Below are 26444 nucleotides of genomic sequence, written 5' to 3'. Positions count from 1 at the left end.
CAGGACATCATGCAACAGCTCAAAACCCCGACATCTGCTTTGTCTAACTGGGATGCATTTATAAATTCAACGCATAATGAATCTATCTATTTTTTCAATTCAAGAACCAAAGACAAATAGCAAAGATCAATGTATTGAATTCTAGCAGGCCATCAAAGTTAAATTCAAACTTCTAATGGCATAAATCACAATCTACACTGAAGAGGATAAAATGCAATACATAGGAATCAAGGTGTCCCAAAAAGGTTTTTAAACTCAAATTATTATTAGCATTAAATGGATTCCCTAGAAGACCGAAAACCAAAACATGGTATATAAATATTTAATTTGTGTGTTTCATTTTCATTCATCATCTGGAAAAGGTCATTTCAAATAGTTCTCACCCTTCAAAATTGAGAAATACAAATAAAATGGACGTTCTTGCAATGTGCTCCACTATAGCATTTGAACTTTTCAAGCGAGCAGGCAATGATAAAACTTAACCACCTCTTAACCAACTACATTATTAATGCCAAATGAAACTAGAAACAAGGCCTTAACCATGATAAAATACAGTGCATCTAAGCAATCTAATCATGAGAATATAAAACCACTTGCCCCCAACCACCATGTAACACAAATTTTGAAATAAAGAGTGATACTCTGAAGAAACAGGAAAAAGAACTACCTTTCCAGCAAACACCATTTACATGTAGAGAGAACAACAATAGAAGAATAAAGATGCATTGTATAGCCCTTCACTAAAGGTTAGTCATGTTGATAGCTACAAACTTATTAGTTCAGACATGGCATTTGAATCCACGGCATAGAGAGATCCATATCATGAGAACTACAAAAAGCAAGAAACTAAGACAAATTAGCTTGACTTTTGTATTCCGGAACCACATTTTCCTGCGTATCTTAGTACCCTGATTCTGAAAATCCTGAGCCTGCAAAAGTCATGAAATACTAAGTTTTGAGATCTTTTGAATCTTAATTAAATCATATCAGAGCACAGAAACTTTTTCCCTTCATAACCAAAACAGATAACACTGTAAAATCATTAAATCTTGTAGAATGGTAGGCTAAACTGATATTGAACCTGGAATTGAAGTTGCTCTGTTTTATCAACCATCAGTTCTATCTTCTCACCACGATCAAGGATCTGCAACTCAAAGATGTTACATCAAATTTAGCAGTGGAACTCACAGGAAGAAAGGGAAAAAATGCAACCCTTACAATTTGCCAGCCCTCAGAAAAATTTTACTTCAAAATATTTGCCTTTTCATTTTCAATTGTATTTCTTCTCTTTTATGGCTATTTCACAATCAAACTGACTGCTATTGAAAACCATCTTCCATCACCACACTTCATTTCTCGTGAATGCTATCATCCAAACTTCTTCACACAGTATGAAAAACAAATTCGTGGTACACAATCATACTGCAAAATTTCTTACCTATCTTTATCATTCCATCTCTTATTACTCCTAAAACACTCTTATTACTCTCTTTGGCACTCATTTCCCCCGACAAAATCTAGCTGATTGCAATTGATAACATCTGAACTAGAAATTGAGTATCATCCATATTTTAACAAATACAATATAAAAATCAGTTAACTGCTAGTGCTTAAGCAAATACTGTATTAGATAACCAAACAGTTTACAACCTTTGAAGTAGATCAGAACTTACAACCAAGGACGTTAGCCTCCCCTAATAAAAATCAACCATGAAAATACCATTTGCACAAGAATACTGGTTGCTTGCACACCTAGGTATACTGTAGTTTTCAAAGTAAAAGTAGCACAAAATCTCTGACAAGTAACAAATTATACCCAGATTTGGAGCAGAAATGACAATATGTTTTTCAAGACATCCCATTAAATTGCTTCTACTTCTTTATATAGTTCTGTCTACTTCCTAGGAACATTCTAAAGGAAATTTATAGTAGGAAGAACCTTCTAATAAGCCTTATTACAAATATCTCTCACACTATATCTACTACATGGGCCTTATTTACTAGAGATGGTCTAAATGCATAGCAACCTATCTATCTACTTAAAGGAGTTGGAGTAGGACCCTTAAATGCCCTCCTGTTTATAAAGTAGCACTATCCTCAAGGCTGGAGATGAGGGAATTGTCGAGGGATCTCTGTTGGTTCCTGTTACCCACCAAAAAGTGGGTAACCCCTAGGAGAATTTTTTTCTTTTCTTTGGACAGCCAGCTAGTTAGCAGCCCTATATGATCAGCACATAACATTATGTTAGGATCCTCCACTTCTTGCTCCAGTCAGATTTCTCTCCCGTCTGGCATTCCTTCTTGAAGGAAGGTGGGTCATCCATTGGAAAATACTTTAACCATTTTTGCAATCATGTGATTTTCATTTCACTTAATGTTATGGGTATAGTAATATGGATCAAGTGGCAAACTGCATAATTGACTAATCTTGACTGTATTCTTGTTCCCTCACTTCACCTGAGGGGCTAGCCTTTGACTCTAGTCCTGTGTGACCTCCCCTAAGGTCTTAGGAAGGATACTACTGGAGAAGCACTGATTGATGTAGCATTTCCAAGGCAATACAAACTTACCACTTTCCATCTTTCCTTGTTATTCATCTCCATTCTCAGGGCTAGTGATCAATGGTCATTGGGATTGGCACCATTCATCCGCATCCATGAATTTGGGCCTAGAAACCTAGCCCTAGAGGTTGTTGCAGCTAAAAGAAAGGCAAAAGCATAAGAAAGGCACAATGAAAGAAAAATGTAAAATGCAAAAGATGGCTGGGACATTTGTTTAGTGCATGGGGAAAAGCCTAGCATGAACTCTACCTCTCTCATTAGCCATCACCTAGTTCCTCAAGCATTTAATGCTTCATCTGTAGAAAGGAACTTTTGTTTGTTCCAACCCTAATGAGCAATAATCTGCCTCATCTTAAAGGGGTAATGAAAAATCTCAGAAAGCAAGCTTGGGCCGCTAAGCTATGCATCTTATAAAAACAAATCATAGAAAATAAAAGGTGCACTAGGGTGGAAAAAGCTGGATGCAGAAAGGGGTAACCCATGCCTCCACGATTGCTCCTTACATCTATACACTTAGGATGTTAAAACTCCATTAGCTGGTCACATGGCTATGGCACCTTGCCTCGAAGTCCTTCCCATTCTACAACCATCATTATCACACACACCTACAGATTGATGGGCTAACCTGAGACATGCCACTCCCCTTGGGAGCTGGAAGCACTTAATAAGGTTGTTGATTTAATCATCCCTACTATAACTGAGATAACTTGTTTACATGTCCTAATCTAATTAGACATTTGAAGGTTTTGTGTGAAGTATATTATTGTGCCCCTAACATTACGTATGGTCCATTATGATGCATATATGATTATTATCCCTAATGATTGATGATTTCACTTGATCCTGACAAGGTTTTTTCAAGTAGTGTTGTTACAGCAACACAGGTCTCTTGAGAGATGATTCTCATCCCATTCAGAAACACTCCAAGAGGCGTTTTACCCAATCCAGAGAGTAATTATGACTTTGATGATGCAACGTTTCCCATCAAGAGGTGAGCACTGGGTTATGAGATGCTTTCACATGGTACTTGACTCACTTGAGTACCCCTAAATGCAGAAATGTTGAACTACTAAGGTTGGGAGTTGGATTTATTGATGATGTGCCCCCCACAACCACCACTAGTTAATGATATGCCATATATCTCCACTACTTGCATCAGCCATTTTCTTCTCACTCGTCTGGTAGAGCACAGGGATGAAGGTGGGCTTCCACTCAAAAGGTACTTTGGTCATTTTGCAATCAGGTGCTTATATTTGTTTGTTCTTGGGCATTTAGTATGGATTATGGGGTGATCTGGAAGCATGATGGGATTTGATCATGCTCTTGTTCTCTCACCTTAATTGGGGGGTTAACCTTTGACCCTAGTCCAGTGGGACCTCCCTTAAGACCCAATGGGTATAGGAGGGGCACTACTTGAGAAGCCCTGATTGAGATAGTGTAGTTCCATCTTCCCATATGTCATACTTAGAACTTTCCATCTTACATTACAAGCCCAAATATCACCTCCATTCTTCGAGGTCAACTTGTCATTGGTACTCTAGGATTTGGCACTCATCTATCCACATACCTGAGTAGGGCCCAAAAACTTCACCCTAGGAGGTTGATGTAGCTAAAAGAAATAGAAAGAGCATATCATGGCCACAACAAATCTAAAGAAAGAAAAATCAAAATGCAAAAGATGGCCAGGGACATAAAGATTAACATGTGGGAAAAAGCCTAGCATGAGCTCTACCTAACCCATTATGGCCATCACCCAATTCTTGAGCATTCATTCCTCCATCAAATCAAAAGAAGGAACCCTTGCATGTCCCAACTCTGATCAACGATAAACTGACTCATCATTAAGGGGTAATACAATGCTACATCATTCAAAGCAAGCTTTAACCCTTGAGCTATAAGTAGTAATACAAAGAAAAATCAAGAAGAAGTAAAAGGCACACAAGAAGGGTGGAAAAACAAAGGCCGAGTTGGTAACTCATGCATCCACGAATGCTCCCTCCTCACATCTATACACTCAGGATGTGGACACCCACATTAGTTGGTCCCTTTCACCATGGCACTTGGCCATGAAGTATTATCCCCTCCATTACCATCATTATTATTCACTAACACCTATCAATTGAAGGGTGGACCAGGGAAATGTTACTTCCCCTTAGGGGTTGGAAACACCTAATAGTGTTGCCCTTTAGCCACACCTACTAAGGGAGAAAACACCATTACAAGACAGGTTCTTGATTTTGGAAGGGGATCCTTGTTTGAAGTATTAAATAGCCCATGACATTCAAGTTTGGTTCACTTAGATGCACTAATGATCTTTGTCCCTAATGGTTGGTTGCTTTCACTAGAATTCGTGATGTTCTTGTCAGTTGGTTCAGTGGCCTAGGTCTTGGGCACCTTCTCCATAAGTACCCAAGTCCTCCAGAAAAGCATATTGGCACAAACAGGTGAAGTGTTGAGACTCTTGGGCCCCATAGCAACAACATCAAATGACATGTATCCTGGGACACTTCCTGCACCCAAGATGTTGGATGACTTTGTACCAGATTTGATGATTCTTCAAGAAGACACAGTTGGATCCAATTTGCCCTAGGTTGGCCTTGACACCAATTGATGGATGACAATTGATTCAGAGCCTAGATGAGGTTGGCCTCACCATAAGAGACTATGGAGGGCTTGTTGCACTTGAAAAGCCCTCAACACTGGAGTAGAGGAGGTCACTTTGAGTAGTTGAAACTTGAAGACCCATGGAGACCACTTTGTGGTGCCCCAATTGGATCTTAGGACACCACAAGAGGCAATGAGGTAGATTTGAGGGTCAACCCTCAAATTATGGACTTGACGTGTTTCTACACCACTTTGGACACCTCATAACCTTTAGATGTGCTATTTGGAGCCTTTTCATTGGATGACGTCAACCCTAAAGAGCTTACGGCTCACACATGTGGGCTAATTAGGGCGTATTTACATCAAGTTAGTGTATTGGCTTGTAACCCAAGTACATTGTGGCATCAAACTTGTTTTAGAGGTGTTATTAGGCTAACTAGAATTCATCCTCTTCATATAAATAGATGAGACTATCATTGTATCTCATTATCATCACTTGTGACATAAATTCGACCCTATTAGATATTACAACATCTTGGATTCTTGTGGAGATGTGACTCTATGGTGTATTTTGGCATATTGGAGCTATTCCTTGGCATTGAAGATATTATCTTGGATCAATAAAGGATTGTTCATGCATTTTGTCTTGTGAGTAAGCCTTGTATTGGATAATTTTTTTGATTCTATGTCTAATGTATGGAATGAATTGATTATATAGGGTTTCTCTATTGTGCCATTTATTACTGAAGATCAATTATATAGAATCTAGACACTGTAGATTTTTATGTAGATTCAACAGCTCCTGTGATATACTAAAACATAAGACAAGAATCTACTCCACTCTTTACAACAGAAACCAATAATGATCGATGAAAACAATAATCAGAAAGAGGAAGAATATCAATTGCACACAACACAATATTTCTCTGGGGAAAGCAAATGCTCAAAACCCTGACCATCTATATTGCATTAACCAAAAGATCTGAGATTCACACTAGAACAATCCTCGCACAAGTATGATCTAACTCTCTGCCTCACAAGCCCTCTATAGCCAACACTTAGCCAATTCTGCTGCCTGCTAAGCCCCTACTTCCTTGTGCAATTCTTGAGAGAATCAACCCATCTTTAATTGGGAATCCTTCCTCCATAACTGCGCAATCCAAACTTAGTTCCTCAACTGATTGCATGCACCATCTTTATAACTCGAAAAATTATACAACTAATAGTACATTGTCCCTGCACTCTAGTCTCAACTAGGTCTTCCTCTGAACTAACATGCATGAGTTATTATTGAGTGAATCTTCAGTTAGTTGGTGTGCAACTGAGTATGCATTGACTCACTACTAAACCTCTACTAGTTCCTCCAACAGTTAGAACTAGTTTAACTGACTATAACTCAGTTAGACTGAGTTATCTAATTACAAATCCAATAAACTCAATCTGGACCCCTAAAATTTAGGAATCACACTTACATGACTCCAAATAGACTTCCAAGTCGAAATTCCTTAGTCAATTAAGTCAATTTAACTTAATTAACTATTTACAAGTTGCTATGAGAATAGAATTCGATTTTAATTCACAATTTAATTCAAGGACAAATTAAATTGGAATTTCTTGTTGCTATTTTTAACACTCCCTCTCAACAAGAAAGGGATTATCAGCTACCCCAATCCTATCTCTGTGAAACTCTAATTTACATCTTGACAATGCCTTTGTCAAGATATCTGCATCTTGCTCCTCTGTGGGAATGTACTCCAACAACATAATCATCCTCTGCACACAATCTTGAAGATGATGATACCAGATATCAATATGCTTGGACCGATCATGAAAAACTGGATTTTCAGAGAGTTTGATACAACTCTGATTCTCACAGTAAATCACAGTTGGATCCATTTGCTAACCAAACAAACCAACCAGAATCTTCCTCATCCAGATGGCCTCACAAGCTGCTTGACTAGCAACCATGTACTCTGCCTCTGCTGAACTGAGTGCAACTGATCTCTGTTTCCTGTTGTACCAAGAAACAACCGCTGACCCAATACTGAAGATCCCTCCTGATGTGTTCTTCCTGTTGGATGGACTCCCTGCCCAATCTGCATCAGTGAAGCCTTGAAGCTTCGCTCCCTCGTCCGTCTGTACCACAATCCATACTGAGTAGTGCCTATGAGGTATCTCAACACATGCTTGGCCGCCTTCCAATACAGCTTGGTCGACCTAACCATTGCTTGACTAAGCTGGTTAACTGCATAGCACATGTTCGGTCGTGTGTTCACCAAATACATGAGTGAACCCACAAGCTGCCTATAAACAGTAGCTTCCACTACTTCACCCAAAGTAGCATCCTCATTCGTCTAGTTACTTGCTAGAGGAGTCTCCATGGGTTTATTGCTCTCCATGTGGAACCTTTTCAGTATCTTGTTGGCATACTTTCCATGAGAGACAAAAAGTTCCCCATCACCTTGCCGTACTTCCATGCCCAAAAAGTAGTGCATGAGGCCCAAGTCCTTCATTTCGAACTCTTTTGCAAGATCCTCTTTGCAAGACTTGATCAGCTTATCATCACGTGTTAGAATCATATCGTCGACATATAAAACAATAATCAACAATTTACCTTCCACCACAATATGGTACAGGTTCGCATTCGCTTCACTTTCGGTGAAGTCCAACCCGGTGAAGTAGTTATCAATCTTGGTGTACCAAGCACGGGGTGCTTGCTTCAACCCATACAACGCTCGCTTGAGTCGAAACACATGCGACTCGTGGTCAAAGGTCTCAAAACCTTCAGGTTTCTCAATATACACCTCTTCCTCAATCATGCCATTAAGGAAGGTTGTCTTTACATCCATCTGATGTATCTTCCAACCCATTTGCATTGATAGTGCCAAAATGGATCTAATTGATGAGTACCTTGCAACAAGAGCAAAGGTCTCATCGTAATCAATCCCCTCTACCTGAGAAAATCCTCGGGCCACAAACCTGGCCTTATGTTTCTCCACACTACCATTTGCTACTTGCTTTACCTTGTAAATCCATCGAGAACTCACCACTAACTTGTCTGCCAGTCTTGGGACCACATCCCAAACATTGTTATGAACAATGGAGTCATACTCCTCCACCATGGCATCAACCCAAATCGGTTGCTGCACTGCCTCCTCAAAAGAAGATGGCTTTGTCTCAACACATCTGCTCATAAGAGCCATGTATCTAGTGTACCTCTCAGGTGACCTCCTCTGCCTGCGTTGTGATGTGGGTGCTCCCACATTCTCTCTCGCATCCTGCAATAACTTGTCAGCCTCTCTAGTGCGCTTTCTCCCATCTCTAGAAGACTCTGCCTGAGTGGATGTCTCCACTCCCGGATCCTCTACATGTGGTTGCTCCACATCAATCTGAGGCTCCTCCTTAGGAGCTAAAAGCTCCTCAACTGCATGTAGCTGAAGCTCCCTCTCAAGGGAACATCTCATGGCCTTCTCTTCATCAAATTTGATATCCTTGCGAACTACTGTCATCCTGTTGGTCGGTAGATACATCCAATAGTTGTGAGGTGTATCAGTGTACTCCACAAATATCCCCAACTGGCAACTCTGTTGTCGGCTCAAGCTTCTTCCATGCATCTTTGGTCACATGGCAATATATTGATGACCCAAAAATCCTGAAGTGACCCACATCTGGTCTCTTCCTTGAGAAAGCCTCCTCTGGTGTACTCATCCCAAGAATCCGATGAGGGCTTCTATTATGCAAATAAACAGTTGTGTTGCATGCCTCAGCCCACAAGTGTAGTGGTAGGCCCTAATCATGCAACATCACTCGTGCTGCCCCTACAATGCTTCTATTCTTCCTTTCAACCACCCCATTCTGTTGTGGGTTATGGGGTGTTGTCAACTCCCGTTTAATCCCTTCTACCACACATAAGTTTTTAAACTCATTTGACACATACTCTCTACTGTCATCACTCTTGAGAGCTTTAACCTTCCAGCCAGTATCTTTCTCAACCAGTACTTCAAATTCACAAAACTTTGCAAAAGTCTGAACTTTCTTCTGCATGAAAAGGATAAAGTATTTACGAGAAAAATTGTCAACAAATATAACATAATACCTATGTTTGGTCATGGATGTTATCGAGAATGGTCCACACACATCTGAATGGACTCGATCGAGGATCGCATGTGCTCGACTGTCTTTGTCGTGAAAGGAAGCTTTGGTGAATTTTCCCAAAGTACACCCTTTGCATGTGTCAACTTGCTCTAGTGTACCTTTGGGAAGACCGGTAGAAATTTGCTGCATGATTTTCAAAGCGCCATGATGCAAGTGACCCAACCGCCTGTGCCACAACTCACTGATGTCTTGGCTCTGCACCTTCTCTTCTTTCATGCTCAAGGCAACACAATCTTCTACCTCTAACTTGTAGAGATTCTTCACTCGAATCCCTATCCTCTTTACCTGTCTTGTGGCTATGTGATGAAGGAACACCTTTCCCTTACTAAAGATCACATCATAGCCTCTATCCTCCAACATGGCAACAGATACCAAGTTCTTCTTCAAACCAGGAACATACATAACATCTCGCAAGGTGAGAGGAGCACCCTACTCCCTATGAAATGTAACTGTACGCAACCCGGTAGCACTATACCTCCCGTCATCACCCATCTCAATATGCATCTGGAGATTCTTCTCCTCAAAGTCACTGAAGAGCTCCTTGTTACCAGTCATGTGGAAAGAAGCTTCAGTGTCTAGGTATCATACACTACCCATCATCGATGACACCATGCATGCAATGAGGGTAAAGTCAAATTTGAGTTGTGAGGCAAGAGCCTCCCCTGCCACGCCTCTTGAGGACTTCTTGAATGGACAATTTGTAGCAAAACATCCCAGCTCGTGACAATGAAAGCACTTGACTTTCGACATGTCCTTCTTCTTGCATCCATGACAAGAATCCGATTTGGAATGGGATGCCTTCCCTTTCCCTTTCTTTGGCTTACTCGCTAAGGCATAATTTTTCTCATCATCAGTCTTTGATGAGAATCCGTCTCTGGTGTTCCTCTGAATCTCTTCCTGCACCAAATCCGACCATAATCGTTCCCAATCTGGCAACTTCTGCCTCCCATTGACAGAGTCCTAATAACTATGCCAACTCTTAGGGAGTCCTAGAAGAGCTAGGTTCACCATATCATCCTCAACAACAGTAATCCCAACACTTCCAAGTTCATCACGACAATGAGTGAACTTGGTCAAGTATTTCGGAATAGAGTCGCCCTTCTCCATCTTGATCTTTCTGAGTTTGTCCCAAAATTTGCAGGGAGGCTTGGACACATGTATTCCACAATACCTAGAAATCGTTTTGGGAAATTCCACTCGGAGACAATTTTATTAAAATAATTAATTATTTTTAATGGGTGTCGAAGCCTAAACTTAGGAAATTAAAATAATTCAACAGTATTAATCTAACTGTGGGTGAAACTTCTAGAAGAAGACGAGGATCAAGCCAAAATGATCTGAGCCATTGATTAAAATCTAATTTGGGTCGTTGGTTCTCAACTGGGGGATTATAAGAGGAGGCTTGATGGCCGTTTGGAAAAAAATTTGAGTGGGAGATCAGAGACCAAATTTCTGAAGAGAGCAGCGCTGCAGTTGCTAGAGAGAAGTTTGAAGTGATTTCTTGTAGAGAGGGGTAGGGATAGTTTCGGTTGGAGATTTCTCTTGATCTAAGAATACTCAGGAGAGGAGGCAGAAAGAGATCCGAGAGAGGCAACGCAGAGGAGGCAGAGAGAGATCCGGGAGAGGCAGTGCAAAGACTACGCTGGCCAGCTAGGCTAACACAAAGGAGGCGCAAAACCTTGTGTAGATATGTATTTTTTCTGGAGAGATCGATTTCTGAAGCCGGAAGCCGGGGTGTGAGATCGAGAGGATATAATTGAAGTCTCAGAGAGGCAAATCGATCAACAAAGGGAGTGACGCAGTCCTTAGGAGCTGTGACGCTGGGCTTACATAGTGATTGCGCAGAGGCAGCAAGGGACTAGCCATTATGTGGTCGAATTAGTCAGGATCGCCAATGATAGTGTGAGGTATTTCTCACTAATCTTCTGTCAGTGATATTCTTTGTACTTGATAGTCATCAAGGCATCCAGAGATTGTATTCAGAAAAACTATTGCTTAATAATACAAACCCTCAGTTGCTGCACCGATTTTCCCGAATTGGGTTTTTCTGGGGACTTTTGTCCAAAAACAATGGTGTAATGTGTCGTGTATTTCCTTTTTGCTCAGTTTCTTGTTTCCACTTATAATTTTAATTGGTGAAGACCGCAGTGTATAAGTTTCGGTGTGTACTATAGAAAATAATAAATAATTTGTTCAGTAATTAACCAATTGAAGGAACTTAATCAGTTGTTGCAGTGGTGATTCAGGTAATTGAATTTTCACATGGTATCAGAGCTGCAGGTGAAGCAAGAGAACAACGCCAGAAGAGCCCAACACTGAAGAGAAGGAGGGTCGAAGTGCTGAGTAGGCAGCAAATCGAATCCCCAGAAGGATTGAGCAATCCAAGCCAGGAGGGAAAAATTTTCGAGGAAGGTCTCTCTCTGAGTGAGTCGACAGAGAGGTAAGGCTTCTAGATCAAAGTTTGCTAGTGTCACAGGGAGAAGCACAGAAGCTTCAGCGAAGAGGTGGTTTCTAGTGTGACGCAGTTTTCTACAGTAGTTGTTGGGGTAGAAAATCATCAGAAGGAAGAAGGGAGACATTGTTGGGGGAATTCTTCTTCAGAGGATTTCCAGCCAAAAAGTCCAAATTCTCATTTGCTGAGCAGCTACAAGGAGCAACAGATCTACTAACTCCAGCTGGCAGTGCATAGGCCAGCTTAGTGTTGCGCATAGGAGAGAGGAAGCAGTTCGACACTTTCGTTGGCAGAGATGGAAGCTAGTGAGTTACGAGATCAGGATCGGTTGGATGGTGCATCCAACTATGTGATCTGGAAGGCGAGGATGTCATGCCTTCTGGATGAACATTTTCTCAAGAACTACATCGACAGTGTGGTAGTTGTACCCGCGAATCCAGATCTGCTCAAAAAGTACAGAGGAGAGATGGCAAAGGCCAAGCGGATGATCCTCGATGGAGTGAAGGATCATGTAGTATGTCACATCTCTGGCAAAGGGACTACCAAGGAGATGTGGGATGCCTTGTCCACGCTATACAAAGGATCTTTCGAGCAGTGGAAGATGTACTTGGAGTAGAAGATGAGATCCACACAGATGCAAAAAGGGGAACGCATTGATCTGTTCGTTATGAAGCTTCAAGAGATCTGAGACTCATCGGTAGCTGTGGGGTCAACACTTCAGCCTATCGAGATGGTGAGGCTGGCCCTAAATTCAGTCTTAGAAGAATGGCAAGTGTTTGTCTAGAGTATCCTGGGTAGAGAGAGATTGCCAGATTGGGAAGGAATGTGGGCCGCTCTTCAGTAGGAAGAGATGAGGAGAGACTTAGTCAAGTGCAAACTTAATAGTAGCAGCAACAGCAGTGGGACAAAGCCAAAGGAGGAGGATGAGAATGCAACCCTCGCATCTAAGGGGCAACAGGAGCAGCAAAAGGAAAATAAAGTTGTTTCAAAGATCAAGTGCTTCCGGTGTGGTGAACTTGGTCACTACGCTACACAATGTCCTCTCAAGAAGAAGGACGAGGACGAGAAGCATGATTCAAAGGCTGCATCCGCACAAATCGAGGAGGAGGAGTTTGCCCAGAGGTGGGGTGATATAGAACTGTAGTTCGAAAGAACTGCAAATGGGCAAAATTTTTGAGGAGTCCACCTCTTAGATCAATACCTTGCTACGGGAGCCCAGATCAGAAGTAGTAAGATGAACCAGTGTCAGTTGGTGCAGAGGGGTGCCAGAGTGACAGTTGCAGTGGCTAGGAGTGCCAGAGACTGAGCAACGCAGAGCTATAGTTGGTAGCAATTGAATTGGCACAGAGCAGAGTCAGCAACAGTGCAGAGGCTTCAGAGGGTCAGTGCAAAGACTAGCAGCAGTCAGAACTCTAGCAAAAGATGCATCATGTTGAACACCTGTTTAGTAATTTTGGATGATTTTCCGTTGTTGATGCAGTAGCAACAATAGTTGGAGAAGGCTGCGGTGCAAATGCAGTATTGGCAGTGGTAGTGACAGCAGCAACACGGATGCAGAATTTGAGAGTTGCAGTACATATGCAGTGTTGGCAGTGGCAGGGTTAGTAGCAATACAGATGCAACATTTGCGCGGTAGTTGATGGTCAGTGATCTCAGACATCAACAATGCAGAGGGAGATGTTACAGAGTCTCGGTGATGCTTCAACAGGTTGCATTACTAAAGCACATTCCTTGCTAAGAGGGAGTGTTGATTTCTGGTAGCATAGGATGTGCTCTAAGCCTCAAAATTTGCAGGGAGGCTTAGACGCATGTATTCCACAATATCCAAAAATCGTTTTAGGAAATTCCACTTAGAGACAGTTTTATTAAAATAATTAATTATTTTTAATGGGTGCCTAAGTTTAAACTTAGGAAAATAAAATAATTAAAGGGTATTAATCTAACTATGGGTGAAACTTCTAGAAGAAGGCGAGGATCAAGCCAAAATGATCTGAGCCATTGATGAGAATCTAATTTGGGTCGTTGGTTCTCAACCGGAGGATTATAAGAGGAGGCTTGATGGGCATTTGGAAAACAAATTGAGTAGGAGATCAAAGATTGAATTTCTAAAGAGAGCAGCGTAGCAGTTGCTGGAAAGAAGTTCGAAGTGATGTCTTACAGAGAGGTGCAAGGATAGTTCTGGTTGGAGATTTCTCCTGATCCGAGAATACTCAGTGGAGGAGGCAGAGAGAGATCCAGGTGAGGTAGCACAAAGGCTATGCTGGCCAGCTTAGGTTGACGAAGAGCCTTGTGGAGATTTGTATTTTCGCTGGAGAGATCGATTTATGAAGCCAGGGTGTGAGATCGGGAGGACAAAATCTAAGTCTCAGAGAGGCAAATCGATCAACAGAGGGAGTGACGCAGTCCCTAGGAGCTGTGATGTTGGGCCTATGCAGTGACTACGCAGAGGCAACAAGGGACTAGCCATTCTGTGGTTGGATCAGTCAGGATCGCCAGTGATAGTGTGAGGTATTTCTCACTAATCTTCTATCAGTGATATTCTCTGTACTGGATAGCTAGCAAGGCATCCAGAGATTATATTAAGAAAAGCTATTGCTTAATAATACAAACCCTTAGCCGATGCAATGATTTTCCCGCATTGGATTTTTCTGGGGACTTCCGTCCAAAATCAACGGTGTAATGTCTTGTGTGTTTCTTTTTTGCTCAGTTTCTTGTTTCTGCTTATAATTTTAATTGGTGAAGACTGTAGTGTATTAGTTTCGGTGTTTACTGTAGGAAACAATAATTAACAAATAGAAGGAACTTAACCAATTGCTGCAGTGGTGATTTGGGTAATCAAATTTTCACACTTCAGTGCCAACTTCCTATGGTCATTGCTATTTGAAATAGGTTCGTCAATGCCTTCCACATAGCATACATAGTTTCCTTGCCATGGAGACTTGAGACAATGTGGTCTCGAACTCCCTCAAGAATAATCCGTGTTGCCTTTGCCACACACTTTCTTCATTCAGCCAGATCATTAGCATCCATTGTTGGAGGCTTAGGAATGTCTTGATCAATGAATTCTTTGAGGCCAATGTCTTCCAGCATTGCTTCCATCCTGTCCTTCTAGGCTATGTAATTCGAGTTGTCTTCCAAGGCATACTCAAATCTCAAACCGTAGAAAGCCATTTGCCGACTCTAAAGTATGAAATGCAAATTTGAATATAACAACCTCGAAATCTCCTCTTCTATACTGTCTTCAACTCTCATACCATGTAGATTTTTTTATAGATTCAACAGCTCATGTGATATACTAAAATATGAGACAAGAATCTACTCTACTTTTTACAATAGAAACCAATAATGATCGATGAAAACAATAATCAGGAAGAGGAAGAATATCAATCGCACATAACACAATATTTCTCTAGGGAAAGCAAATGCTCAAAACCCCGACTATTTATTTTGCATTAATCAGAAGATCTGAGAAGAAAATACAATGCTTTTTCACAGTAGAACAATCACTGCACAAGCATGATCTAACTCTTTGCCTCACAAGCCCGCTATAGCCAACACTTAGCCAATTTTGCTGCCTGCCAAGCCCCTACTTCCTTGCGCAATTCCTGAGAGAATCAACCCATCTTTAATTGGGCAATCCTTCTTCCATAACTGCGCAATCCAAACTTAGGTCCTCAATTGATTGCATGCACCATCTGTACAACTCAGAAAATTATACAACTGATAGTACACTCTCCCCGCACACTAGTCTCAACTGGGTCTTCCTCTGAACTAACATGCATGAGTTATTATTGAGTGAATCTTTAGTTAGTTGGCGTGGCACTGAGGATGCATTGGTGCAATGACTCACTACTAAACCTCCAGTTCCTCCAACAATTAGAACTAGTTTAACTGACTATAACTCAGTTACACTGGGTTATCTAATTACAACTCCAATAAACTCAATCTAGACCCCTAAAATCTAGGGATCCCACTTACATGACTCTAGATAGACTTCTAACTCGAAATTCCTAATTCAATTAAGTCAATTTAACTTAATTAACTATTTACAAGTTGCTATGAGAATAGAATTCGATTTTAATTCACAATTTAATTCAAGGACAAATTAAATTGGAATTTATTGTTGCTATTTTTAACAAATACATCATTGTATGGGCTACTCATGTATGAAATGTGAATGGAAATGCCCTTGGTGAATATTTGGAATAACTCTCCAAGTGACCTTGATCCCTCACAAATATAATAGCTAGGGTTTTGAGCTAGGGCATCAAAATTCCCTTACACCTTACCAAGATTTAGCAAATATTTCACCTCCATAGACTCTATCATGCCAAGGACTAGGCACTGGCCTTGTCATTTTGGTGATCACTCACAAATTTATCCCCAAACACATGTTCATTCTCCCTTTTCTGATTTCGGCCCTCTTAAGGTCAAGTCACTAGCTAGGGCTAGGGTGCAAGTTGACTTAGAGGTGGAATTTTAACTTGGGGAAAGATTCAACATTGAGGGGAGATTTGATTTCCTCAAAATCAACTTCCTTTAGTGGCTAATCTATCCATCTTAAGGCCTAATTCTCTTGCCCTAGGTACACTTTATCCTAGGAAACCCTAGTTAACCCCAGGTTTCTACTTGGGTGCGTATTTGAGGTTTCTTGTTCATTTGGTTGATGGTATTCATTGTTGGAAACCTTTTCTTGGCCTCTTGATTCTAGGCTAGTCCATTTGGCTTGCTATCTCTCAAGCCCTAGATCAATTATGCCCTAATAAGGCCTTGTTAGAGGATGTGAGTTACCTTTCTTTGCTTGTTTGAGCCTTGTACTTAAGAAGAGCCATCCTCTATTAGCCTATCTTGTCACCTTGATCCTTGAACCTAGCATACCTCTCATAGGTGACTTATCTAAAGGGAAGCCTCCCATTGGTGAAAGTCCATAAAGAGCAGGAGGTAGTGGTTGTGGTGACAGTGGGCCACACCTCATTGTTGTCCCTTAGTCTAGTTTTTGCCTTGTAGGTTATCCTCTACAAGACCTGCTAGATTTTGAGGCAAAAGTTCCGAAGATCGATTGTGATCCTTCTTCAGCCATTAACCCAGTGTTACTTGGGAGCAGGAGCGAAAACGGGTGCAGGAGCGACATTTTCAGAAGCTCTCGATTTGGGAGTGAATCCCTGAGCGTTTATATATATATATATATATATATATATATATATATATATATATCTATATATATATATATATATTATATTTTGATACATTTATGTCAACAAAAACATGTAGAATGATGAATTAGATATAAAAAACATAAAAAAACATAGATTGAACCATATAACAACAATCATCTAGAAGTTATAATCTTCATCAACCACGTCCACAAGTTAGTAACATAGTAACATACAACATATTGAGTCTCATGATTCATCAATCTTAAAATTTCAAGGTTTCAAAATTCAATATATAACATTTATCATCATTGATCACCAAGTTTCTACTTGTAAGCTAAATGTAACCATTACAACAAATAATATCTAACATGAAATGAAATGTTATAAAATGAAATGAAATGAAACAACTTTCAACTTTCATGAAGCATCATATTCATAATTCATTACTAATGAGTTATAATTGCCAGCTTCAAACTTAAATTGTCATATATTGTTTAAAAAAATATCATAATAAATATGAAAGAGTCAATGGTTATAAAAACTACTAGAAACTAGAAAAGACAAGTAAATCTATTATCTATTTCTTATGCTTGGGCCTCTTGCCACCACAAGAAATGTCTAATTTTTTAGTCTTGTTGGAAAATCAGGATCTTTGTCATTAATATCACCCTCTACGCATTAATATCCAGAGGTATCTTTGTCATTACCTCTGTATCTATATAGGGATCTTTGTCATTAATATCACCCTTTAAGCATTAACATATGATAGAAAAAGCATAGCATGTCAAGTCTAGATTTTGTTTGAGTGATGCGTACATTTTTAGGAGGGTCCTGATAGAGGAGTTCGACAACCAATGTCACTAACATCAAGGTACATAAAGGGATTCGTGTTCTTGATTAAATACGAGTTCCATACCCTAATACACGACAAAATTCAATGGAAACATTGCGATCCACCAATCCTGAAATCCTGAAAAACTGGTAAGTCTGCTGGATTTTGAATGAAATCTAAAATTCTACTTTCTCCATATGAAATCCAATGAGGTCGGAACCACTCTCAAACATCCTAAGTCATTTCATGGTAATGTTAAAAATTTAAATAAAATGATGAAAATAAAGATTAAGGAGAATTAATCTTCATTTTCACCATTTTACTTTAAGAATTTAACATTACCATGAACTGCATATCAATACTAGGGCCATAGGCTTGATCATTAAGCTGCCCCACTCAAAACTTATTTGTTTCTTTAAAAACAAATTGCATTTGGAACATTACTACAAAAAAAATTGCAAAAAAGGCTAAACGCTCCCGAGTCACTCCCGCCCAGAGTGTGGATTGGAAGCGGGATAGGGGGGGGGGGGGGGCGGGCGCTCCCCCGCAACACTGATTGACCATGTGGTAAAATTCAAGTATGCTTCAGGGATCAAGATGGTTCATGAGAATGCTCTAATGACGTTGTTCATCAATTCTCTTGGGAAATACCAAAGTGAATAGGTTAAATACTCTTGTGAACCAAAAAGTAACTTTTCTATTAAGGTATTTATTGAAAAGTTTCTTGAGTATTAAGGGGCAATGTTTCAGAGTTGTGAAGATACCCTTAAAGATTTGGCCAAGGCCCCTCAAAAAAGTGTCTTTTAGATTCTTTTGAAGATGTAAAGGAGGAAGTTGAAGAAGAAGATCACAGTGATCAAGAGGAGACCTTTCTTGATAATCAAATGAAGCATGTTGAAGAAAATCATGATCTTTTTATCTATGAAAAAAGTCATGGTAGTGATGAAGAGGATCCTATTAAAGATTCACCTGCACACAATAAGATGATCAAGAAGATGATTGCTAATTTGTTTAAGCCATTTTCATTTCCTTTTGTTATCATTCCTCAATCATATTCAGATTCCATGGATTATGAACGTGATGAATCGACTTTGGCTGCCCCTTTTGAATGTGATTTTTGTGACGAGTTGTGTGTTTCTGGAGACCTAATCCTTTAGTCATCTCTCTCCACATGCCACTCTCAGCATGTCCCGAGTGACATCAATGAGAGTTGTACGCTTGAGATAGCCATTGGACAAGAATGTTTAGAATTGATCATTGATTAGTCCATACTTAGGTTGCAAGAGAGGATCCAGTGGTGTGGGCAAAGCTTTTCTTTTCCCTTTTCATCTTCAAGCAAGGGTGAGCGATGTTTGTTTTATGATAATTTTCCCACAAGCCACCCTTATTTCTTTAGCTTAGCATTTAAGTATTATAAGATAATGTTTGTTGATTGTGATATTTCCTTGTTCTATCTCATGATTAAGCATAGGGGAGAAAGGTTGTCAAGGTGACAATGGCAACCCTTTATCTTGTTGCCATAAGGTCTCGTTCTACCCACTGGAGCTTTGCACTAGGCCTCTTAGATTTTGCAGAAACAGTTCCCATGTGACATCCTTAGGCAATGTATCCTTCCATTGTATTAGGATCCCTTGGATAGTGTGTTGGTAGAAATGAAACTCTATTTTATCAAGGGCAACCTCAGGCTACCACTAAATGGAACCTTATTTTTCTAGTTATGGAAGGTTAGTATGAAAATGGTAATAAGATCCAACCACTTTTTTTAAGCAAGGGACATGAAATATTGGATGAATTTTTGAGTGGCTAGGAAGCGCTAATTTATAAGCCATTGGCCCAATAAGTTTAAGGATCTTACAGGGACCATAAAACTTGGAAGCAAACTTTTAGTGGTGGTTGTCTTTGAGGGAGGTCTACTTATAATGTTGTAGATAAAGGAACACTTGATTCCTGTTACCATGATACATTGTGATAATCAGAGTTGCATTAAGGTCTCTGAGAATCCAGTGTTTCATGATCGCTCAAAGCATATCGAGATCCAGTATCACCATCTTAGAGATTGTGTGCAGAAGGGGATAGTCAAGCAACCGTACATTCTAACAAGGGAGCAGACAATATACATCTTGACCAACGCATTGGCAAGACACAGTTATGCAAACACACAGATAAATTGGGAGTTGTATAGAATCCATTCTTCGCTAAGAGTGATTGTTGAAAAGTACTGAAGGAATGGATTCCTTGATCTATGCCTTGATTCAAGGAATCGATTTGGAGATCTTCTTAGTCATGTATGAGTTCCAATGACGAGGACGAGTTCAAGAAGCAGTTTGACTAGTGCAAGTTTGTAGAAGACCAAGTTAATTATCTTCTGGTGTGAGTTAAATTGGGAACTGAGTGAACAAGCGGAGTTAGCCTCCTAAATTTTAGGACGATCTAGTTAACTAAGTGTGTTGACTTTTGCTAACTAAAAAAGCTCCAATTCAACTCCTAATTTAGAAAGCTCACTAACAATAGCCTAATCGAAAAGCTTATAAGGAGATCGAAGACGCACAATTGATCATAATGGTTGAGCACGAGTTTGTGAGCAAGAGAGCTTGTGAGAGGAGCAAGCAAGAGGATTTATCTTGTGCGAATTGTTGGAGGAGAATTTCCCTTGGGAATTAGATTAATATTCTTGCAGAGTTGTTTCAATCCTACTCCAAGGCTGAGAGATCATATTGCATTCTCTATTGAAGCAGGGTTATTTGTAAGAGATCTATAGCCTATTTTTCTTCAATAAAATTCTCAAGCAAGCAAGGGTTTTCCCTGTTGGGTTCCCTAGAAAAATTGTGTTGTTTTTGTGTGAATTTTGTGAAATTATTTCTGTTCTATTCCGCTGCTATTTGGTAGAGAAATTTTGTGTCTGTGAAAATAAAAATTAGTTTCAGATTGTTCATAACAACAGATCAGAATTTCGTGGAAATTCTACACATCCTCCTCCAATTTGGAAAGTGCTCTCTGGCCACAATGCCATGAATGAATCCATCCCATTTCTCAGTGAACCCATCTAATGCAATCTTGACCAACTGGTTCTTTGGGATAGCCTCTTCCACGGCAGCCAACTCATCCTTCACCTGTGAGATCCTAGTGAGGTATGAGGTCACATTGTCAGTCTTGGTCATCTTGGTGTTTCCTAGCTTTTGCCTCAACACCATCTTCCTGTTCTCATTGGAACTTTGGTGTAATGTGACCAAGGACTCCCACATTTGGTAGGAAAATCTCATCTTGGTCATACGAGGGAATAAATGCTCCTTGATGGCATCTAGAAGGATCCTCTTAGCCTTCACATTTTTCTTGTTGAAGTCCACTAACTGAGTTGGATCAGTAGGTGGTTGCACAGGAGCCTCTACAATGTCCCACACTTCAACTTCCTCCAGTAAAAGCATCATTCTCTCCTTCCAAGGGCCAAAATTATCAGCCCCTGCCAATCTGTCCTCTACCCTCAACCTTGTTGCCATGACCTTCACACCAACAAAATGGAGCAAATATGATACTAGGCAATCCCCTCCCTCTTAACCAACAACACTTTAGGTTTCTGACTGAGGTTTAACGACTGTTGTTCACTGAATATGCAGAAGTATTGCTTGCTGGTCTTTGTATCAGCTGATGAAAACTTTCATATCTCACTACTATCAGGTTCTGATACTATGTAGAAAATAAATGACCTGCACCCTTTCCCAAATTTCAAATTTTGCTAGTGTTTTTCAAGCCCAACCAACATGTTTTGACATGCTAATATAAAATCTCTAAGCATTCATTTGAAACATAAAAGAGTGCTTCTACTATTTACTTTTGCACAACCAATACTAGAGAAAATAGCAAGCACACACAATGATTTAACACACTTTGTTTTGGTCAACTTGACCCTAGAAAAACCCAATAGTGGGGAAAACCATTGCTGAAGGAGGATTTTTATTTTGCTTCTTTAGAGAAATTTTCACAACAAGAGATTAACTTATCTCTCCCCTTTAAACTTCTTCTCGGAGATTGCTTATGCATTGAGTTCATTGACTGATGATTTGATGCACCCTCAGTCTTCTCTCCTTAGCGAAATACACAGCCTCTTATCAGCTTTTCATATAGAGGAATCAAACCACAAATTAATGTCTCTTTTCCTTGAGACTCGATCTTACATCACTACTTTTATACATAGGTTGAACAGGTTGTTGCTTCCCAAAATTTACACTGTTACACACTCAGACAGACTGCACAGTACTCACGACTTCCCTCGTTGACAAACCAAGATTATCGATGTGTGTAACGCGAGAATCTCACTGGCAAACATAGGAACTCCAGTTGGCTTGCTGAGATAAAAAAATGTGAGCTTCTAAACCCTGGCTTATGTTGAGAAATCACTAGAACAACCTTCGACCTGTGTGCCACAGTGGTGCTTAAGTTTTAAAAAACGGCTGAATCGAATCCGAAACGGCCGAGTTGATCCAAGTCATTGGGATTTTTTGTGACCTGGCAGAAAAAACGGAACGGGAGGCCGAGTCATGATTGACTTGGCTGAGTTATTGCATGACTCGGTCAACCCGGCCGGTTCTACAATAACTCGGCCAAGTCAATGAATGCTGCTTGTAAGTTGTAACCCCAAAAAAATGCGATTTTTCATATTTTTTTTTTAAATTTTAACTGTTCGCTGAGTGTTGGGGACTCCAAGGTGTTTTCTAAATTAGTTAAATACTATTTGGGGTCCATTACCCTCTCCTAGTATTGATATGCTATTCAAATTTCATGATAATGTTAAGTAAAAGTGACATTCTCCTTAATCTTCATTTTCATCCTTTTACTTAAATTTTTAACATTACCATGAAATGACTCAGGATGTTTGAGAGTGGTTCCGGCCTCATTGGATTTCATATGGAGAAAGTAGAATTTTAGATTTCATTCAAAATCCAACAGACTTATCAGTTTTTCATTATTTCAGGATTGGAGGATTGCAATGTTTCCATTGAATTTTGTCATGTATTAGGGTATGGAACTCGTATTTAATCAAGAGCACCAATCCCTCTATGTACCTTGATGTTAGTGACATTGGTTGTCGAACTCCTTTGGGATTAGCTCCCAAACCAGGAGCTTCTGAAAATGTCGCTCCCGCTCCCGTTTTTGCTCTCGCTCCCCACTTTCGCTCCCGCTCCCAAGTAACACTGAGCCAGACGATGTTGGCAACTCTAGCAATAGCCAGTAGTACTGGTCACATACTTTTGTTTTAGAGGCCATTTATAGCCTCCTTGGTTATATGTTTTTGTTTTGATCTCTATATCATCATCGTGTATGTATTGGACAGTGCACTGGGTGCCATTTTGATATAATGGATATATTCATGAGCCTACTTTGATCATATGTTGTCTTCTATCTATATTCTAATGCTGTGTGCTTGGAAACATGAATGAAAATCTTTAAAATTATGTGTTTTTATAAAAAATAAATATTTAATATATTTTTTACAATGACCGAGTCATTGAAATCGAGCCGGCCGAGTCGATACGGATTCGACCCTCGGCCAAGTCGGAGTCGGAGTCAGAGTTTTAAAACATTGCTACCTTAAATTTCATGCTCCCTGTCTCAGCTTTAACTCTACCTTCTAGGGAATCAACTGTTGTAGCTTCCTTATCTTTTGTTGTAGTCTAATTTATTCATAAATCCTTCCTCCTCCTTTCTCTTAGCTCCTCTCCTCTTTTCTCAATACTCTCATGAGAATAATGAGCCTCCAAAAACTCTTTTTCTCCTTTTTTGTCTTCCATAAATGTGGAGAACCCTAACCCTTGAAATTAATGGCTGAGTTAAATCTCAACTTAATGAAATCAATGGATGAGATCAAACCCCTACTTGATGCCTCCTCATGTGGTACCCCTATCTATTAATGAGCCTCTCTAGTACTTTTTAATGTTTTAGTACCATGGTCACTTTTCCTCATAACGTAACTTTTAGAATATAAAAGTTACTTCAATAATATAATGTGTTTTTTAGTACTTTACACATAAAGTCACGTTTAGAAACATGTGATTTTAATAACTTAAAAGTACCTAGTACATCTCCCCATAAACAGTACTTTAGCCCCTTTGATATTAATAAATTCATAATATCACTTAGACAAAAGGTATTAATGTGTCTCCCTAGGCCAAAAGGAGAAATGCCTAGGAAACACCTCCTTGGTACCATTTTCAACAGTTGATATATATTTTTGCCATTTGGATATTTTTTTAACATTTTTCTCCATTTGTGTTTGTAGGGTATTAGAGGTTTCCCTTTCTTTCGAAAATTTTTGTTGAATTTCCCTTCAAAACACTCTTGCAGACGGTTTTGTTCTGGGTAACAATCTACCCTGGCTCGAATAGTATTTGGTTACAGGGTCACGATGCTCTTTAATCTCCATATGCAGATAACCCAGGTGAGCTTTTCACTTGTTTTTTCTTAATTTCCACAGTTGATATGATTCAATCACGAAGGTTTTCCTTTACTAAGGTTAGCATAAAGCCATTTAACCGTTTATGGTTCCTTTGGTAGATTGTTTCCTGATGTTATAATCGGAAAAGGTTTTCAAACCCTTAATGATATGTTCTTTTTGGTATTTTTTTTTAATTTACCCTGAACCCATTTGGAATATTTTTATCAGGTAATACTATAGAAGGAAAACGTGTTGACCTCGAGGTCTTTGGTTCAACTATAACCTAGTTCTTTTTCCACTTCGCTTTATTTTACAGTCAGTTTGCAAGGGTTTATACCCTTATCATCTTCTGCTATAAAATCAGTTGGCTGTAAGAAGCCATTCCGCATCCACTGTCCCTAAAAAAAAATCGACAGGATTCTTTTAACACTTGTGTTCATTACTATAAATCTCTCTTTATAGCCTAACTGGGTTTTCGTCTAACGCTTGATTTATAGAACGACATTATTGAATTTGCTATAATTTCCGGTTTTCTTTTAAACCCTAAGCGTCGAATGTAACAATGTTCTTTTGTAGTTGTGAATATTGTTCTTTTGCGTGGCATGCTTTAATCTTTAGATGGAGTTTCTCTAGCTCTGATTTCCATCTACAAGACTCATTTCTCAGATGACACTGTAGCTATCTACAAGGGTTTAACAGTGGATAGATTTTGACATTGAAATTGACATTTACTTTCTCAATAATGAACTACTATATTGGATTTACATTCACCTGTAATTCTATGCTTACATATATAGTTATTCATTTCATAGCTTCCTCCGATACGCTGCAATTGTCTTAATCTATTAAAAAAAATACTTGTGCACATTTTTAAGTACAGTGGCTAATTTTATTTTTATTTCCACTGTGCAGGCAAAGCGAACGACTGAACCTTCAAATCTGGACTCAGGGATTTTACTCTTACTCCTTTGTGTTGATTCTCTCAAACTCAAGTCTCTTTTAAGTTTTCGGTACAATTTTTTTTTTAATGTTGGTCACTTATTCTATTTGCGTTTCATTTCACAGGTACCGATACCAACTCAATCATAGCATATGAGGTCTTGTTTTTCGACTTACTCATTTCATTTACAGGTTGTGGTCTCCCAACCCCTGGTTTCTTCTCTGCATGGACGAGATTTCCTCCATTTGAAGACCAAACTCTGAGTTGTTTATTCTAGACGTGTTTATGCACGTATTCTTTAATGCCATTCCTGGCATGTAGTTCCTCCAAAACTAAGATTACTTGGACAGGCTACGAGCCTCTTTTTTTGTTTGTAAAATTGTTATATAATGAATGGAAATTTTCTATTTTCTAATTTAAATTTATATTTGATACAATTGCCATGAAATTGTAGATGTTTCTTGTTTCAGTTGGTTTTTCTTACACTTTGGTATTACAGAACATCCAAAATTTCCTTGTATGATTATTTTGAATAATTAATACTATAAGGTTCGATACCATTTTGTCTATATTTCGAAGTGTCTAAATAAAATTTATAATAACACAAAAGTTTTACATGGTTTCTCAGTTTACTTTTACTCATTCAGAAATATTTCTGTGGTCTTTGTAACAAATCTAATATTTAGCTATATTTACATTTACTTTCACAATTCCTTTCTATTTGAAAAATCCTATTTCAATTTATCATTACAAAATAAAATTTTACTCTATAAATTTAACACTTTATAGCACAGTCTCCCTCCCCTTTTTTTTCGTTTTTTATGAATCAGTTTTCAAATAGAATATAATATTATTTATTTTTCTTCCTTCTACCAATTCATGCATTTTGTTAAATTTTATGTTGTACAGAGTAGGAAAATAAAATATAATATCTAAAAACTCCAATAAAAATCATTTTTATTTTTCTAATGCATAAAGACTATAAGTAACACAACCAATTCCATTCTCTTGATAAACAAATAAGTACAAAAGCTAAAGATACCAACTTGAAACAATAATTTATTTTCAGGAAAATTAATAGTCAAGTACTTGGCTCCTCCCAACCTTGATACTGCAAAACAACCAATGTCCCCCTGAGCATACCAAGCCTACAAATTTTTCTTTCTGTTTGCTATTGTTTGTTTCTCTTTAGTCTCCTTTGTTTTCAGAGTGAGACAAAGCAACTAAAAACAAAAGATATTATCCATCCCATCTACCACTCTTTTGGTGGTTAATAATTGCCTCCACCTCACCAAGAGGTGTCAGGGGAATAATATGC

At 39.1% G+C, this 26444-nt stretch overlaps 1 protein-coding gene and 1 long non-coding RNA gene across 2 annotated transcripts in view; one reads left to right on the top strand and one right to left on the bottom strand.

Annotated features, from left to right (window-relative positions):
* Nucleotides 1-709: 709 nt before the first annotated feature.
* Nucleotides 710-26444, bottom strand: part of LOC149187113 (vesicle-associated membrane protein 721-like) — a 106838-nt gene continuing 81103 nt past the window's right edge. Inside the window, exons 4-5 of the mRNA XM_089412749.1 lie at nucleotides 1082-1144; nucleotides 710-929 (exon numbers count right to left, since the gene is read on the bottom strand). Coding sequence (XP_089268875.1) covers nucleotides 780-929; nucleotides 1082-1144 — 213 coding nt within the window. The 3' untranslated portion in view covers nucleotides 710-779. The remainder of the gene's footprint in view (nucleotides 930-1081; nucleotides 1145-26444) is intronic.
* Nucleotides 24026-25316, top strand: LOC149187114 (uncharacterized). The gene is made up of 2 exons (XR_016256181.1): nucleotides 24026-24189; nucleotides 25099-25316. It is a non-coding gene; the product is annotated as an uncharacterized LOC149187114 (long non-coding RNA).

Source organism: Pinus tabuliformis, chromosome 3_1 (assembly GCF_031772625.1).
Source record: "Pinus tabuliformis cultivar Carrire ecotype Pingquan chromosome 3_1, CPIR1, whole genome shotgun sequence".
Classification (NCBI taxonomy): Eukaryota; Viridiplantae; Streptophyta; class Pinopsida; order Pinales; family Pinaceae; genus Pinus; species Pinus tabuliformis.
Note: the sequence above shows the minus strand (reverse complement) of the source record. Positions and strands in the feature narration are given on the sequence as shown.